Below are 12,640 nucleotides of genomic sequence, written 5' to 3'. Positions count from 1 at the left end.
TGTGCCCTTTTCTACGTAAAGAAATACTAATTATAATTATAATTTTTCATATTGACTTGTTTGCTTGCACATTTCCTTGTTGACTGTTCAAGATTCCTTGCACTCAAGGCTTAGGATATCAAATGGTAAACAAATATTATTAATTAATTTGCCCACAGTTATTTATACAAGCTCTAGTAGTCTCCCAGTTTTTAAGATTTAGTATTCCACCATCAGGCCGGCTGGTGGTCTCATGGTATTTATTACTCATTAAGTTTGGATTTCAGAAAATTTCAGATTTGGATTTTTAAGTTAGGGATCCTTAATCTGCATTGTATTTGTTACCATTATTGATAAGAATAGAAGTCAGATTTAATGATAGATACATTGACAAAAGAATTATGATAGGATTTTTAGGCTCCAGGCTCAAATCCTTGGGTTCCATAGGTGTTGCGTCTGGCCATTTGCCCTAATGTGTTAGTAATGGGACAAGTAAATAATGCTGGAGGTTAGAGAAAAGAGGCAACATAACATTTCCTTCATCTTCCCCAGCAATAATTTGTTTTAAGTTTAAACAGAAGAGGTATTGGGAGCAGAAACATTGCTAGGCATTAAACAGTCCCAATCACAGCTGTGATCACAAAGCTATAGATCGTCTTAGGTGGGACATAGGTGGGTAGTTGGGTAGCTCCTTGTCTCAGGTTGGCAGGTAGGGTCTTATTATAATAAGAATAATTGCTTTCTGGCAGAGAGTAGCACTGTGCCTATCACATAAAGTTTATCCATCAGTCCTGTCTCTCCTGGATTCCAAGATGGTGACAAAGGAACTATAAGACAGAATGGCTCAGAGCATAGGACAGAGATACAAACTGGAAGCAAGGATGCCTATGTTTTTTCCTGCTGTCAATGAATTTGTGGACCTAAGCAAGGAATCAGTGCTTTTCATCAAAAGCAGCATTTAAGTACTTGTTACAGAATATTTGTTTGTTTGTTTTGCTGGTTATTTTGGAGATGGAGTTTCATGGACTTTTCTGTTTGATCTGGTTTTGAACTGTCATCTTCAGGTCTCAGCCTCCTAAGTAGGTAGGATTATAAGTGGGAGCCACCAGCAGTAGGCTCAGAAATGTTTTGAGCATAGCTATATCATTTTGCTAAAGCTTTCAGAGATGTATGCATATAGGGACATGACAAAGGAAAACTGGGCAGTGGTAGGATAATGTAGTTTGAGTTCTTAATCCTAAAGTGGAATTATGTAAACAGTAGTATTTTTTTCTGACTAGAAGACTGTTCAACTTTTAACTATATCTGTCTATCTACCACCTGACTGACGTTCTTGGATGACATAATGTCAAATAAAAAACTCAAAAGAGAAAATGGCTAGGTTTTCCCCTCAGAGGAAATGTTTCTTCATTTTTCCAAGTGGTTGAAAGATGACGAAAGTCCTCTGACTTTCTTAGTGACTCAATACTTAGTAATTCAGCTACTGTCAAATATAGTCCAAAAGTATTATCTAATTTGACTGATCATATGAATAAATTCTTTATACTTGGGGATAGATCAGAGAATGAGATAAGAGATGGACAGGGGCTTGAACTTTTTCATAGTACAGTAGTCATCACTTTTTCAAGTATTGTTTGTAGTAGATAGAATTCTTTTGAACATTCAGTTTTTAACTTTTATTTGAACCTAACTTGCTAAGAATTCATTACTAGGCTCTAAGATAATATTTCTATATAACTGTCTATATACCTCAATTGTTCATATTTGTATAATATATCTTATAGTATAATGAATATTCTTAGAAATAGGATATTATGTTTAAATTAGATATAATAATTCATATTGGTATGATTTTAAATGTCTGTTTGCCCTATTACTGTGGGTTTACCTCAGAAATTGCCAGTCCATATTTCTAGTAGTTTATAGATTTCCTGAATGCCCGGTTTCCTACCCTGGTGATCAAATCAAAATTACACAGAAACATTGGAAAGCCTGCAAATCAGCTTCTAAACCACTGCATTAAGAACCAGTATCTGTACACACTAGTTTAAGCCAGCTATGTAGATACTGGTATTTTGAATTACGAATATTTCTAGAAGTTACTGTAGTAAGGTCTGATAAAGTCTGAACAACTTTTTGTGATAGGAGTCTCTTTGTCTTTTACTTTGAGCAATTGCTAGACCAACACACATATTTTTAAAGTATTACATTGAAAATACCTATAACTATAATTGTAAAATCTAAAGAATTTGAGATTTGTGGTAACCTTAGAGATTATGATGTTCAGTGAGTGTATATATTCATTTAAAGAAAGCATTTAATAATGCATGTATGTATATTTATATATGTGAATATTATGTTTACATAGTAGGTAACAGTGTTTATAGTAGAAAATGAAACAAATGTTTGGAAATAGTTGAGAAGATATAAAAAGAATTTGTTGTTTTTTGCTTGTTTGCTACACCTTCTGATGGCTCTACTTCAGCTATTTTCCCCCTTGGGACATCTATCATTTAGTAGAAGATTAAAAAGAAAACATGTGTTACTGTATTTAAGCTCCCCAGTTCATTTGGCAATTTGTATTTGCATCTGTTTCATCCTATCATTTAGCAAGTTTTGCAATTTGGATAAGCATTAAGTATCCTTAAAACTTGTGGTTGTGGTAGATACTGCTTATGTCTGAGTAAAAATTAAATGCAAAGGTCCATATACCAAATACAGCAGAATTTCATATATTTCCATTTAAATTATTATTGACAACCTATTTAATTAGTTGCACCTAATGAATTTATATGTGACACATAATCTTAGTAACTAACAAAAACAAGATGAATAAAATTATTAATTTGTATGAGAAAATGAGAAGAGTAATTGTTACTAAATATGATTTGCAGTAGTCTATAACTCTTAAAAATGTAATTACTTTTAAATCCTGTTTGAGAATGTTTCTTGGGGGTGTGTGTGTGTGTGTGTGTGTGTGTGTGTGTGTGTGTGTGTGTGTGTGTGTGTGTGTGTGTGTGTGTGTGTGTGTGGTGCTAGAAAAGTTTAAACTGTGAGATGGGCTTCATACTTTGTAGAATGGTATTGATAATCTCCTTGTAAACTCCTTGTAGCTTTAAATTTGAAGCAGTCCTGCAGTGAATATATGTTACATACCTATCTATATACCACATATATTTGTTTATATATTTATATATAATTATATATATGCCATATATGTGTGTGTGTATATACCATACATTTGTTATATACCTATCTGTATACCATAGACAAGCTCTTTACCTTTTTCTTCCCTGCAAAACCTGTTGCTTATTTGGCTTATTAAAAGTGGTTTTATTCACAGGAGTCCAGGCATTCATAGTGAGAGCATGGAGGGTGGGGATATAAGTGATGTAGATGTTAATGCTTTCTAGATAACTATGTACAGTTGAATATATACAATTCATATATACATCCACCTACCAAAAATGACTACAAATGAAGTTTATATCATATTTGAGATCCTTACTCATCATGAAAACAGAAGCTATTAACTTTTAAACTTTTTTTTGGCTAGCCTCCACAGTGTGGTAAGAAGGAAAAAGTACTTAGGAGGATAGCTACTCATTTGGTTTTAATAATGTGTTTATTTTCTTTAACTTTATTTCATTTTTTTCAATGTTTCTGTTTGTGTTTTTGTTTGAAAGAATACTGATGCAGTTTTTCCAAAAGAGGCTACTCCTTCATCCACTGCTACTGGAATTCGACCTTCAAGAATTGTATCTTCAACTTCTGAAGAAGAAGAAGCATTTACTGAGAAATTCCTAAAAATTAATTGTAAATATGTCACCAGTGGCAAGGTACTGAATGAAACATTAGAGAAAACTTTTAATCATGTCTTACATTTGAATATTTTAACAGTATTAGTAATAACTATTTGAGTTATCATGGACCTTGCTCATAGCTTAGCATCTGGTGTTCCTGTTGCAATTGTTAAAGACATGAGATAGGTATAAATTCATCGCAATAAGACACAACTAATTTACTCTTATTTCAGAAAAAAAATAGTAAAAAAATCCAACACATTACTGGGACTGGGAATGTGGCTTAGTGGTAGAGTGCTTGCCTAGCATGGTTATTCTTAAGATAATTTTAAAAGCAATGAAAAATCGGTTACATTTTTCTAACTCATTATATTCTATATTTTTCATTCATCTGTGTGGATCCAGATTTCAAACTAGTGTCATTTTTCCTTTTACCTATGGACCTTGTTTTAATTTACAGTACAGTGAACAAATGATATATTCTTTCAATGTTTCAGACATAGAAGTCTGTAGTCCACGATTTTAATTTTGGCTCATATATTCTTCAGGGCTAAACAAAACGTAATAGCATCCACCAGTATTGAGAAGAATCATTTATTTCATTGCTTTATAAGCTTATGTTATAGCCATCCTATTGTCCTTTTTTTTCTTTTATCTTTCTGAACTTGTGGTAACTAATAATCTCTTTACTATATAACTGCTTTTTGCAGAGGATGATGTAGTTGGAATCAAACAGTACAATTTTGTGATTTCTGATAGGCTTCTTTCACTTAACAAGTTTAAGACTGCTCTTAATTGCTGAATAATATTCCACTGTGTGGCTAGTATTTTTATCTTCTTCTATTAAAAGGCATATTTGTCATTTCTTAGTTTTGGTATTTAATGAATAAAAGATTTTTGTAACTTTTGTATACATGTAAATTTTCAGCTTGTTTAGAAGCATGACTGCCAATGATAAGTTCAAATTATGTTTAACTTAGTAAGAAACTATCTGTCTCCCAAAGAGCTTATACTGTTTTGTGTCCCATGGCAGCAGGAATTCCTCTTGTTACACATCTTGTTAGCATGATTTAGATTTTAATCATTCTCATAGTTATATAGGCTATCTTCATTGTTTTATGTGATGGACATCTTCCCATAAGCAAATATTTTCATATAGTTTGCCATTTTCTTTATTTTTGAAAGTTAATGTAGGTATATATTCAGTTAGCAAAGTTTTCTTTTTCTTTTCATAACTTTATAAAGACTACTGTTTCCTAGTTTGCATTGTTCTGAAGAGAAACCTGGTTTTTGTTTTGCTTTTTTGTGTGTGTGTTTTGTAAAAACACATTTCTTTTATTACATTTAAAATGTTCTGTTTTTCACTAATTTTGGACAGTTCATGCTTTTTATTGGAGGGGGGTAGAAATTGCTTTACTGGGAAAAGTCAAATCCGCATTACTTTGTTTTTAAAACGAAGTCCTAACAGCATTCAAGAAGAAAACTCGTATAGTTTCCATAGGGATAAGGACAAACAAAATAGGGGCTGTTGATGGCCTGAATGATATTTCCTTAAAAAAAAAAAGAAAGTAACATTTTCTTCTTTTGAGAAAAAAGTGAATTGTGTTTTGGTTTGTTCAGTTTCTTAAATGTATGAGTTTATATCTTATATCAAATTTGGAAATATTTGGCTATATTTCTGAAAGTATTTTTTTCTCTAATCCCTTCTCTTATCTTTGAGAGCTCGGTGCATATTTTTGGCTGCTTAACATGATCTCACAATTTCTTGATATTTCTTGATATTCTTTCCATTTTGGACATTCCAGTTGTTGCAGTCTTAATATTCACTATTGTTTTTCCTTCCACGTATACTCTGTCAATTTAACCTAGAATATTTTTCGTCTCAGTCATTGTAATTTTCATCTGTAAGTCCAAACTTGGTCTCTTATTTGCCCTCTCCCTGCTTACTATGTAAGTCTTTTATTTTTTACAGTGTTATATGTGTTCTTGACCATAGTTATAATAATTAAGTAAATCTCTTTTCCTACCAACTTTCCCTTGTCTGAGTCTGGTTGAATAGATTCTGCAATGTACTCACAAAATTGTATTTGCTACCTATAGTCAGGAAAAAACACAGGAAGATGTATGCATATTCATGTAAAATATCGGCCCATGCCATGGCAGGACTTTGCATTCTTGCTTTACTGTAGGTTTCTTCCAATATAATGTGTAATTATACTGATTTGCAAGTTTTAACTACTTACTTGATTGGATTTTCATTATTATTGTTATTTTGCTAGTACAGGGATTTGAACTCAAGGTTTCATGGTTCCACAGTTTGCTTGCTCACCTGGTGCTCTACACTTGAGCTATACTTCCAGCCCAAATTGTGTTGCACATAGAATCTCTTGGACTTTTCTGACAAAATTGTCTTTGGCAGAGATTATAAACATGAGCCACCAGTGGCCAGTTTACTTGATTGTGGAGTATGATAGTCTTCGTATCCTTTCTCTGCTAAAGAAGAGAATATATTGGAAGAGCACTTTTTATTAAAAATGTTTTCATTAGAATGACATAGTTTTTTAAAAAAATACAGTGTATAATAAATAGATTGTGTAATAAAAGTAGTGAAATTAGCTAGAATCCTTTTTGAAATTAGGAGATTTGAAGATGAAATGTTTTGTTTTCTCATTTTAGGGCACAGTCAGCGGTGTACTTTTAGTTACACCAAATAATATAATGTTTGACCCACATAAAAGTGACCCTTTGGTTCAAGAGAATGGCTGTGAGGAATATGGCATCATGTGTCCAATGGAAGAGGTGATGTCAGCTGCAATGTACAAAGAAATTTTGGATAGCAAAATAAAAGAATCCTTACCCGTGTAAGATATTTCTATTCCTTTGCAATTATTTTTCCATCTAAATAGTTGACTCTAGCCTAATCCTTTTAACTAATTTCAGTTTAGCTACTTTTTAGGAGATATTTAACATTTATATTTTTAATTTTGTAGATATTTGAAAGGTAGCCTGTAGAACTTATTTAACTTATGATTGCATATTATATATCTATTATGTAATACATAACTTTTCCACAAAACTGCCTGAAGAGTTGTGAGACTTAGGGCCTGGCATTGTTATAGGAGAACAGCATTATTTATTTTCTAATTTATATGTTTATATTCATCATCTCCCCTAGAAAAGTATGCAGAAAACATGTAAGTTGCACTCACAGGAAAGGTTAGCCTTGCGTTATACTGATTTATCTGATACTACAGGTTTGGTACATTCTTTGAACGTTTCATGCTTGACCAGTTAATTAGTGGCCAGAGAAAAGCACAATGAAAACAAATGGGGAAAAGTATACTCTAAGAGTATACTATAAGAATATATTTTGTGAAGGAAGAGAAGTACAAAGGAAGATTTATGTTTTTTTTTTTTTTGGCCAGTCCTGGGCCTTGGACTCAGGGCCTGAGCACTGTCCCTGGCTTCTTCCCGCTCAAGGCTAGCACTCTGCCACTTGAGCCACAGCGCCGCTTCTGGCCGTTTTCTGTATATGTGGTGCTGGGGAATCGAACCTAGGGCCTCGTGTATCCGAGGCAGGCACTCTTGCCACTAGGCTATATTCCCAGCCCCAAGATTTATGTTTAATAGGAAAGTTTCCTTGCCTTCCACTAATGACTTTGGCAGTAGTAAGAAACTGGACTAACTTTAACTGAGACTGATAGTCACTGTGTTTACTCACTGGGATGGGATTGGCTGTTTTACAATTAGCCCTTGGGCTAAGTAGTTTACAGTGTTGTAAGGAAGAACATTACATGAATTGCTAGGATACCTTGGATAAAATAAAACTTCTGCCTACAATAGATACTGGTTTTGCTTGGTAAATCTTAGAAACACAGGTAATTCCTAGAAACTATCATTATCCTGTATAACTAGTTATCTTTATTGGTTATTCAAAATCAGTTTCAGAGTGAAGATTATTGAAAATAGCAGGTTGATGAGACACAGGTTTAAAAATGAAGATGAAAGACAAGGAGGATAGTTATCTATGAGTATGTAGTTGGTCACTGGTAAGCTTCTGATGCTCTACTGTACCATTTCTGTTAGGTGTTTGAGATTCTCACGCTGTCAACAATCAAACTATTCCACAATCATGTTCTAGTTTTCAGATCTCTAGTCTATCATTTAGGGTCTCACATGGATAGGTTATGCATTTTATCCAAATATATGTTCTATTCCTCCACAAATCCTTAAATCTTGCCTTATATATTAAATAAAAACTTTTTTTTTTGCTAGTCCAGGAGCTTGAACTCAGGGCCTGGGCACTGTCTCTGACTTCTTTTTGCTCAAGGCTAGCACTCCACCACTTGAGCCACAGCACCACTTTGGCACTTTGGCACATGTGGCACTGAGGGATATAATCCAAAGCTTCATGCATGCTAGGCAAGCACTCTACCACTAAGCCACATTCCCAGACCCTTATATAAAAACTTTAAAAAACTAAATCAGATAAAGTAGTAGATGTATTTGTCATGTGTGGCAAAGAGATGTTAAAGTTTTGGTTTTCCTCCTATACTACTTAGGAAGTTGATTTCAGTGAGTAGCATCAGTGGCATAAATGTTTAACCTTTGAGCATATTAACTCTCCCATATATAGCACTTTTCAATATATGTCCTGCCTGGTTTGTAATCTTTATCTCTTACAGAAGAGTCTTAAAATTCCATTAAATGTAAAGTAAAATTTCTCAAAACTTTGCCTAGATCCAAGAACTCTGGATGTAGTTTAAGTTAAGCACCAGTAGGTGACACTATAATATAAGAAATATCAAATTAGATGCTTGCATTTCCTAAAAGAAGAATCAAGTACAAAAGTGGCAGAGATAGGAACTGGACTTTCAACTTTTCATCTTATTTTTACATTATTCTTCAACTATATGCATACTTTTTTCTACTGAATTTATACAATTTCTGTTTCTACAAAACACTTTTATAACCATCATTCTAAATTATTAGCATTGATAATTAAGTTCTTTCTTTCCAGAATTTAAACTATAAACTATCACTTTTAGACATTAATGTATACATAAATAAATATCCTTAATGATTGAAATGTGGATTAAGAGTTCCTAATAGGGCAGGGGATATGGCCTAGTGGCAAGAGTGCTTGCCTTGTATACATCAGGCCCTGGGTTCAATTCCCCAGCACCACATATACAGAAAACGGCCAGAAGCGGTGCTGTGGCTCAAGTGGCAGAGTGCTAGCCTTGAGCAAAAAGAAGCCAGGGACAGTGCTCAGGCCCTGAGTCCAAGCCCCAGGACTGGGCAAAAAAAAAAAAAAAAGGAGTTCCTAACAAACTGAGTACTGGTGATTCACGCCTGTAATCCTAGCTACTCAGGAGGCTGAGGTCTGAGGATTGCCATTTGAAGCCAGCCTGGGCAGCAAAGTCCATGAGACTCTTTATCTCCAATTAGCCACTCAAAAACCAGAAGTGGCACTGTGTCTCAAAGTGGTAGAGCATTTAACACCTTGAACAAAAGAGCTCAGACAGCACCCAGGCCCTGAGTTCAAGCCCCACGACAGGCCCCCTTCTCCCGTCCCCCCCGCAAAGAAAGTGTTCTTGTTAGCCTGAAGATTGCCTGTAAATATTTTTGCCTGTGTTCCATTCAGGTTGGTTTTAAGCCTTGAATTAGAATCATACATTTTTGTTTAATTTCTATTTGCATATAAATAAGCATGGCCTATATACATATAATAAATCATAATATTCTTAAGAGATTGAAACTTTTAATTGTAAATTTCTCTGTTTATCTTCTCTATCTCATGAATGAGTAAATTTTAGATTAAAATTATACAAGATTACCTACAAGGACACCTTACCTAAATCTTAAGTCATTGACATGATTAAATTTTTATTCATAAGTAAATTAAACTTGTATATTGTTAATATGTATACTTTTCTTCTTAAAAAGTCACTTCAGTGATATTTAGTATTCAGTTTATGAAAAGTAAAATACTATAATATTTAAGGTCTAATAATTTTTAATTTTGTTTGATGACAGAGAAATAGATCAGTTATCAGGAAGGGATTTCTGCCAATCAAAGAAAGTGACAGGAATGAATACTGAGGAAATAGACGCAAGAGTCCGTGATGCAGGTAATGATAGTGCCAGCACTGCTCCAAGAAGCACTGAGGAGTCTCTCTCTGAAGATGTGTTCACAGAATCAGAACTCTCTCCTATACGAGAGGAACTGATCTCGTCGGATGAGCTGCGACAAGATAAATCATCCGGTGCATCTTCAGAATCTGTGCAAACTGTCAGTCAGACGGAAGGAGAATGTTTGACAGTCAAATCAGTGTCTGCTAGTACTCCTGGTCACTTAAAATCCAATGTTGGACATTCTGCAAATGAAGTTGGGGCTTTATGTCATGATACTGATTTAAGTAATCTTGAAATGGCCACTAAACAAGATGAGATTACAGATAACCCTCAAGTGGCAGCAGACCCTAAAGAACAAAGCACAAGAATAAAAGATCATTCAGGCCAGGATTCTTTTCATCCTGAGAATTCATTACACCAAGAGGAGGGGGGGAAAGAAAATACAACTTGTGGAGAAACCACAGAATTTAATCAAAAGCAAACTGTTAACAAAGGCACACAAGGAAAAGAGCAAAAACAGGACTCAGAGGTAGAAGAGTTACGAAAACTCTGGAAAAGTCATAGTATGCAACAAACTAAACAGCAAAGGGAAAATATTCAACAGGTGTCACAAAAAGAAGTTAAGCATAAAATTGCCTCTGCTGATGGACATGTGGATGGTAAGTGTTAAGGAGCCCATCTCATTGTATTTTGTCTTCCCTCCAGCAAAAGCTGCTGAATCTTAGCCCAGCTTGACTTGATGTTATTCTGACAGCACAATGATGCGTGTACTATCTTTTCTTATCCCACAAATGTATGTACAAATAGCAGAACGTTTTTTGTGACATGTTTTAAACATGCTGTTTGTTTGTTTCATGTTTTGAATGTTTGCCATTTCTGTTTCTATGAAATACTAAACCACACATTGGAAACTAAAGTTTCAAACACATCAAATTGAAAAAGAGTTCATGAGGAAAACCTCTTTTCCATAAATAGAATTCATACATCTAGACACTTCCATAGTGTTCCAAACTTAATAAGTGAAGATATTTTAAGTATCCATAACAGTCTTATATATTTCATACCATCTGCCTTGATTTATTATTTAACAGAGTACTAAGAGTGCCATATAGAAACCTAACTTTGGAGTTAAGTTTAAATAAATGGGGATGAGTGTGGTAGCTTATGTTCATAAATGAGAGCTCATAGTTCTAAGCCAGCTGGAGCAGAAGTTAGTAAAATCCAACCATCTACAAATACGCCAGGGGTGGTAGCACGCATCTGTCATGCCAGCTCTGGCAAGGCTATAGGTGAAACACTGTAATCTGAGCGTGATTGCCCCTTGATGACACCACATTCTCTTTTAAAGTTTGTTCGAAAAGTACACCCAAAATTGTGTGATACCTTTGATTCTTCCCATTTTCTCTTAGATCGTAATAACTGTTTTATTGTCGCATATGCAAATTTTAATTGTAATCTGTCATTGCCAGGGTTGTAATCATATCTACTTTAGAATGTGAAATTGAGTATTAACCTTTCTCTAGAATCCTCAGTATCCCAAAGTTCCATCATTATCTTTTAAAAATGAGAACTCAAGCTATAGGCCAGTGTCTCACACCTGTTATCCTAGTACTTAGGAGGCTAAGATCTGAGGATTGTCGTTTGAACCCAGCAGAGGCAGAAAAGTCACCACGAAACTCTTATCTACAAATAACTACTCAAAAAACAGAAGTAGTGGTGTGGCTTAAGTGGTAGGGTGCTAGCCTTGAGCACAAACTGGCTCAAGGACAGATTGAGAAAAAAACAACAACACTAGAAATCAATATATAAAAATTGCACCTTTTAGTTCTGTATGTATGTATGTATGTATTGCCAATCCTGAGTCTTGAACTCTGTCTGGGCTTGGGTGCTATTTGTGAGCTCCTGCTGCTGAAGGCTAGTATTTTACCACTTCAGCCACAGCACCATGCACCACTTCCACCTTTTTCTTCATGCCCTGGCTAGTTTCAAACCACGATCCTCACATCTTAGCCTTCTGAGGAGTGTCTAGGATTATAGGCTTGAGCACCAGTGCCAGGCTAGATCCTTTTTTTTTTTTTTTTAAATCCTATTTATTAATGAGAATTATAGTCATCATGTTATTTTTAGAACACTACATTTTTGCTGAACACATTATGGATTGAATAGGCTGTACCAGCTGGCCACCAACGGCTCAAGCCTGTGATCCTAGCTCCTCAGGAGGCTGAGATCTGAGGATCACAGTCCGAAGCATGCTCAGGCAGGATATTCTGAGACTCCTGTCTCTATTAACCTACCAAAAGAGCTGCAAGTGGAACTGTGCTCAAAAGCTCAGGGTCAGTACCCAGGCCCAGACTTCAAGCCCCAGAAATGGCAAAAAAGAAGAAAAAGTACATATTAATTTCTTTCTTTTTTCATTTTCAAGCATCTGTATTGTTATAGAAAAGGTGAAGTACAGAGGGGTTACAGTTACATAAGTCAGATAAAGTACATTTCTTTTGAACAGTATCACCATGTTCTTCGCTCTCTCCCAGTTTTTCCCTCCTGTCTTTGCCCACAAGTTATATATTTCATTTTCAACATAGTGTCTAATGAGTATCACTGCTTTATTTGTTTACTTTGTCCCACTATTTCTGTGCCACCCCTAACCCCACCAAAGACAGATAAGTAAACAAACAAGTCAAAAGAAAACAAAAACATCAACAAAGAAACACCTTCTTGTT

General features: G+C 34.8%; 1 protein-coding gene across 7 annotated transcripts in view; it reads left to right on the top strand.

The window, feature by feature from the left end:
- Window positions 1–12,640, top strand: part of Oxr1 (oxidation resistance 1) — a 274,194-nt gene that overhangs the window by 228,765 nt on the left and 32,789 nt on the right. For all 7 annotated transcript variants that reach the window (XM_048358825.1, XM_048358828.1, XM_048358831.1 and 4 more), the window contains 3 exons: window positions 3,666–3,818; window positions 6,459–6,643; window positions 9,822–10,579. In XM_048358825.1, coding sequence (XP_048214782.1) covers window positions 3,666–3,818; window positions 6,459–6,643; window positions 9,822–10,579 — 1,096 coding nt within the window. The remainder of the gene's footprint in view (window positions 1–3,665; window positions 3,819–6,458; window positions 6,644–9,821; window positions 10,580–12,640) is intronic.

This window comes from Perognathus longimembris, chromosome 12 (assembly GCF_023159225.1).
Source record: "Perognathus longimembris pacificus isolate PPM17 chromosome 12, ASM2315922v1, whole genome shotgun sequence".
NCBI classification, from domain to species: domain Eukaryota; kingdom Metazoa; phylum Chordata; class Mammalia; order Rodentia; family Heteromyidae; genus Perognathus; species Perognathus longimembris.
The sequence above is the reverse complement of the archived record's forward strand: the minus strand, read 5'-3'. Positions and strand labels throughout refer to the sequence as shown.